This window comes from Otolemur garnettii, unplaced genomic scaffold (assembly GCF_000181295.1).
Source record: "Otolemur garnettii isolate 467f Iridium unplaced genomic scaffold, OtoGar3 scaffold00027, whole genome shotgun sequence".
In the NCBI taxonomy this organism is placed as follows: Eukaryota; Metazoa; Chordata; class Mammalia; order Primates; family Galagidae; genus Otolemur; species Otolemur garnettii.
The window spans coordinates 20215054-20221659 of NW_003852422.1; the positions used below are offsets into that span (position 1 = coordinate 20215054).

A 6606-nucleotide genomic window follows, 5' to 3' on the forward strand; every position below is an offset into this window, starting at 1 on the left:
GCACTGTACCCAGTAGATATAAATTTACCAGCTTCCTCCTCCCCCCTCGCCCAGCTTGATTTCAAGATTTACTTCCATATGTACACTGAAGTGTTGGCCGTCAGTTCCAACCTGGTGTTGAGTACAGGTGTTTGTTTCTCCACTCTTGTGGTGTTTCACTTAGAAAAATGGTCTAGGTTGTCACAAAAGACACTAGGTCACTCTCTTTGTTTATGCCTGAGTAGTACTCCACTGTACACTATTTGGAGTATAACATTTGTTAATCCATTCATGTACTGGTGGGCACTTGGGTTCTTTCTATGTCTTTGTGATTGTGAATTGTGCTACTATAAACATTTGAGTGTTGTCCTTTGTATAAAATGACCTTTTTCCCTTTGGGTATATACCCAGCAGTGGGATTCTGGATCAAATGTAGGTCTTTTTTAAGTTCTTTGAAGTATCTCCATACAATTTTCCATAAAGTTTGTACTAGTTTGCAGTCCCACCAATAGAGTATAAGAGTTCCTTTCTTACCACATCCTACCAACTTCTGTTGTTTGGGGACTTTATAATATGAGCCATTCTCATTGGAGTTAGGTGATATCTCATTGTGGTTTTGATTTGCATTTTCCTAATGATTAGAGATGTTGAACATTTTTCATGAATCTGTTGGCCCTTAGATTGTCTTTTGCCAATGGATTTTTGATGAATACTTATACTTTTCTTCTTAATGTTTCTCTTTGCGGGGGGTGGGGGGGAGCCTGCTCTGCATCTTCCTTTGAACTAAATATTTTGCATGCATTTTCTTACCAATGAGGAAACCAATGAGGTAAGTTGACACAAATTAAGCAATTATGAAAATCAGCTACATAGTTAATAAGCAGCTGAACCAAAATTAAAACTCAGGTCTCTCTGATATTCCAAAATAACCACTGACTACCACACCATATGCCTCACAAAAGAGCCAGACCTATTTGTAGACTGTAACTTATTTCTTTTTAAAGAAAGACAAGAAAAAAATATTTTAATATCACTCCTACAGGTGTCATTACACCAACATACTAGGCTCTGTTAAGATAATGATACAAGTCATAAGGCTGGAAAATTCACTGAATCACATTAGTCTTCTAAGCTTGTGTTTCAAGATGTATTTCCCTTGGAACTGACTGCCTGTATTAAAATCACATAGGAAAATCTGTCTTCTCTGAAAAAAGCAGGATTCAGTTGCACAAGATAAACAGAGTTTTTAACAAATATATTTTTTAAATACTTTAAAAAAGAGTATAATAACCATAAATTAAATCATAATCAAACCACCTCCCTCTACATTCACATACAATACAGATATGAGACTATATAATTCCTCAAACTCACTCCCACTGTTTTTTTAATTATAGTTTGAAATTAGCTATAGGGAACTGGCAGAAGGGGGCATTTTAAACTGTCCTTACTGATAGACCATCTAGCCACTTTAAATACTTTATTTTAAAAAAAGATCAACAAAAACCTATAAACCCATAATACAGGTCTTTTTCTATATGATGTGATACCTTCTTTTGCTTCAAATCTCAGAAGGTAGGCCAGGCCTGTGGCCCACACCCCTAATCATAGCACTTTCGGAGGCCTAGACGGGAAGATCCCTTGAAACCAGAAATTCAAGACCATCCAGGGCAATAGTAAAACCTCCTCTTTACAAAAAAGTTTTTTTAAAAATTAGCCTAGTGTGGTGTCATGTGCCTGTAGATCCAGATACTGGAAAGGCTGAGGCAGGAGTCGCCTGAGCCCAGGTGTTGGAGGTTGCAGTGTGCTATGATGATACCATGGCATTCTAGGCTGGACCACAGAGTGAGACCCAGTCTCAATAAAGAAAGAAATAATTAAATAAAAACTCAGAAAGTAGTTAAATGACACTTTGAGCAGTTCTTCTTTTATATACAAGGTCGTTCTTTTATATCCAAGCATCTTCAGAAATACTCGCAGGAAAGGGTTTGACAGGACACTAGTGTTCACACTGGTATTTTCTGCTCTGGCCTGTGCGTACCTTCATCCATGTAAACTCACATTCCCATGTATAAAGCTAATGTTCATGCTGATAACTAACTTAAATTAAATGCCATATTATACATTTTCTAAAATATGCTACTGGAAACAAAGTTTTTCATTTTTGTGGAATAGGTTTCATTTTAATATTTTTTTAATCATTTAGCTCAAAGTGTGGATTTTCCAGAGTATCCTCCATCTCCAAATTTTATCCGTGGTTATAACCATGCTTCTGGCTTTGTATGTTCACCTCTGAAAGAGTAAGTGTTATTTGTACTTAAATTTATTTTAACAGATTTTTCTTTTAGTTCAATTTGGGATTGAGTTAGGATTTCTGGTTCATCCGTAGACAGACAAATGTACCAGCATATTCTGTTTGGGAAATAAAAACCGCCCCTGAATGTGACTTTTAAAATTACTTTTTATAATTGTTTTCATCTTAAGTATAATCAGAATAGATATTTCCCTATAAAGTAGAATTTGAGGTTTCTGAGAATAGTCAAGCACACATTTTCCTGCAGTTAAACCTTCCTAATGCTTTATATTTCTCCATTAGAGTCACTTTTACAAATTATTAAGGAACTTTTGTGAATTAAAAATATATTTCCCTAGAATTATAACACATATTTATTAGTAATGATGCTTTGCCTGGAATGAATTCTTGCTAATGGACTACCTGCTAGGAGCAGATAACCTGCAGAAGGAGACACCTGATGGTACGTTCACCTCAGAAGAAAGCTGGGAAGTCAGAGATGAGCCACTGCCTGAAGGTGGCCAGCCTGGGGATAAAATGGCAACAGAAAGTACATATTTTCTGTAAAAGTACATACTCTCATTCAGTGGTTCTCAACCTGTGTGTCATGACCCACAGGAACTGTATTAAAGGGCCACGCATTAGGAAGACTGAGAACCACTGCTCTAATTCATTATATATCATTTCACAAATTCCTTTCGTTTTAATTTCTGCTAAATGATATTTTTATCAGGTAAAATATATGGCATGTGAAAATAGATATAAATAAAACTTTGTATTGGTCAAATATAAACCTTTTAGTACAAGAAAAAAAATGTCAAGAAAGCTAAAATGAAATTAAAGTTTAGACCAGTATTTCTTAATGTTTTCTGTACTGAATTAGAGAACTGAAAAGCTTCACATTTGTCCACAGTAATGGATAGGACCACTGGTGCTGTAACAGTAATAACAATGCATGGACAAATAACAACCCATTTGTCAATTTTGAATCTATGGCCAAGACATTATTTTCCATAGCAAATGTTCTCAAAACCACTAGAGGGTTTCAGCTTAGGTCGGATTGTTTTTGGCACAGAATAAACAATTTTTGAGAGGATGAGGATTACCAAGGAAGAAAGGATATTTTAATATGGAAGTCATGTTGTAAAGAGAATCAGAGAAATCCCTCTCGCCCATCTAAGGAAGAATAAGAGCTTTTTAAAGAGGAGAAAATAACAAGAGACAGGGTGTCTATAAATAAATTAACAAGAGTCTAAGTTCTCAGGGATGGTGAGTCCTGGCTCAGGAAGTCTGCCCAGGTGCCTTTGCAATCTCAACTCCTTTGTCTTGCAGAAATTCTGCCATTTCTGAGAAACAACTCAAAAAGTTCAAGTAGTTAGTTAGGGAGAGGATTATTAAAAAAAAAAAAAAAAAAACTTAGAAGGGTCATTGAATTTGTTCATGGAGCCAGTTACAAAAAGGATCATTACTCCAAATCAGCAAGGTAATCAGGGGCTGGCAGAGACTAGGTGGGAAATGACACCCATTTAGTGTGCTTCACAGGCCAGGGGCTTTCCTATACTTTGCCAGCTGTAGAAGTCCTCTCCAGTAACTACTGGAAAGGCTTTCTTTTGTGTAAAGCCTTCTGCAATTAAGAGCAGAAGTTCTTCCTTAATCAGTGTAGGATACATTCTAAGACCTTCAATGGATGCCTAGAACTGCAAATGGTACCAAGCCATACATACTGTATACTCTGTTTCTTCAGTATGGTAACGGAAAGGGCTACTACTAAGGAAGTCATTTACAGGTAGTCATTTATATAGAATGTGAACATCCTAGGGAAAGGGATTATTCCCATCCTGGGTGGGAGTGAGCAGGATGGCGCAAGATTTCATCACACTACCTAGAATGATATACAATTTAAAACCTAAGAATATTTTATTTCTGGAATTTTCCACTCAATATATTATACCGTGGGTCGACTGTGAGTAAATCAAACTGCAAAAGTGGAACAGAGTATAAGGAAGGACTACTGCGTTCTCGAAATGTTACCAGACGAAGAGGGTCTGGCCGCCTCCAGATGAAGGGGGTCTGGCTGCCTGTCACCATCAGCCAATATGCAGAGACGGGATAGGTCCACCAGACTTTATTTGTTAGAGGCTGGGATTCTAGAGAACAGTGAGAGTAGCCTCTCCAAGACTGTTCTGTTCTTCCATTTCCAACATTACAGTTTTATACATAAAAATTCAGAGCAAAGACCACCATACTAACCCCTATTCCAAATAATAATCAGCATTAACTCAATGACTTATTACAATATTCCTGTTCAAAAGTTAATCTCCGAAATCAATCCACCTAAAATACTTAAGATAGGCATCTTTAGAGTGGGAACTAAATTTACAAAACAGTAAAAACGGGAGACAGGGAGTGAAGGTGAGGGAGCATCGACACAGACCAGACCAGCTGTGTTAGGTCTGGCCTGCCTACCAGACTCCATCTTATTCTCACTATCTCTGCTTCCAAATCCAACCAGTTGAGACACTATAAAAATAGTCTAAATTCTGCACAGACAAGAGGATAAAAAAGTGCACACTCAATATTGGTTCAGTAGTCTTTATACCCCTTAAAAGGATTTTATAAAACTGCTTTCCCCTTGAACATTTTTCATTTGCCATAAAAATTTTTCATAGGATTAAACTGATGAAAAGGAAACAGTTTTCAGCATCTAACAAATATTGCCTTTTTAAAAAAAAATGGCTATATCATCCAATCATCAGTAGAGCCCAAATGTTTTGACAACTTGAAACCCACTATGACATTATCCATTAAAACCTACAACCTTTCCTTTTAACATTCAGAAATTTTACATCATTCCTTTCTCCTTGAACTCACGTTATTATTCCCCTCACATAATTTTATTCTAACAGATATATTTTATGTTTTGCATTCTTTTTTAATCACCCTATCATAATTCTCTACAAAAATAATACGTATTTAAGTTTTTAAATTTGTTTTATTTCCCGTGACCACAATATCTAAGAACAAAAAATATATATGTCTTCTGGACTAAGTTGTTATTACACACTGATGAAAATTTTTAAAATTACAAATTTTGTTACATAATACAAATTGTTACTAGAAACCTCTTTCTTTATTAGAAAAAGTAAAATATCAATTGCTATGTACCAGGTATTGTTATAAACACTTTGCATATTAACTCATTTGATTCTCAAAGTAGTTGGCAGAGGCAGAAAAGAAAATGGAAGCCCAGAGAGCTTAAGTAACTTTTCCAAGGTTGCATGTGGGTAACAGCAAAACTCAGTTTCAAACCAAGGCAGACTGGCTCCTGCGTCCATGCTTCTAACCATTATCCTCATTTCATTTAACTGTGGACAGGAAAATAATGAAATGAGAGAGAGCATGCAATATCAATTCTACTCCTATTTTTCAGTTTATAAGTATTAGAAGTGAGAAAATATATTCACAGAAATAAGTAGGTCAAAATGTAAAGACTATAATTCCAGCACTGTCATTCAAAGCCTTTAAACCTTTTGGAATTATATTCCACAAATTACATAGTAACTAACCTATTATCAAAAAGTATTTTAAATGACCTATCAGCTGACAGCTCAATTACTTCCTTAAATTTTATTGAAAGAAAAGAATTGGCATGACTTGGGAAAGGATTTATTATCCAGTCATTAAGTATTCACTTTTTCAACTCTCTTCTAATAGATCGGATTTTTTCTTTAGCAGCTCAAAGATTTTTACATGCCAGGGTAGAGCACTATTCAGTATTAACTAGTCAGAGGACAGGTATGCCTTTGTTCTGTAAAGCAAAAGCAGGGTAACTGTGAGCAGACTGATGGGAAAGAAAAAGCCCACCTCTCCATCAGGGACATGTTCTCAGATCAGGTTAAGGGAAAAATCCATATTGAAACAGGAAGTTGAAAACTTACTCCCTTAAAGGTATTCGTCCTCCAGTACCTCAATTTGAAGACCACTGGGTTAGAAACATAAATTACTAGTCTTCTTAGAGAACAATTGAGAAATAGCATGCCAAGTGTTAGATGCACAAACCTTTGACCTAGATAGTCTATATAAGTATTTATAAAGGTACAAATGGATATATAATATGTTTATTATAGTTTTATTTACACTATAAAAAATGAGAAACAAACTAAATGACAGTCAAGAAAAGGACTATTAAATAGAGTATGACATACCGTACAAAGAAAACAATTAAGCAGATTTGTATGTATACACAGAAGTGTCTGATATCCTATTAAGAAGAGAATAAAACTAATTGCAGCAAAATATATCTCACTTTTTAAAAAACTGTATATGTTTATGAG

The 6606-nt window shown here is 35.5% G+C and overlaps 1 protein-coding gene across 1 annotated transcript in view; it reads left to right on the forward strand.

Moving 5' to 3' along the window:
• The window catches only part of STARD6 (StAR related lipid transfer domain containing 6), an 18337-nt gene that overhangs the window by 10763 nt on the left and 968 nt on the right, over positions 1-6606 (forward strand). Inside the window, exon 5 of the mRNA XM_003788479.2 lies at positions 2186-2279. Within this exon, the coding sequence (XP_003788527.1) occupies positions 2186-2279 (94 nt within the window). The remainder of the gene's footprint in view (positions 1-2185; positions 2280-6606) is intronic.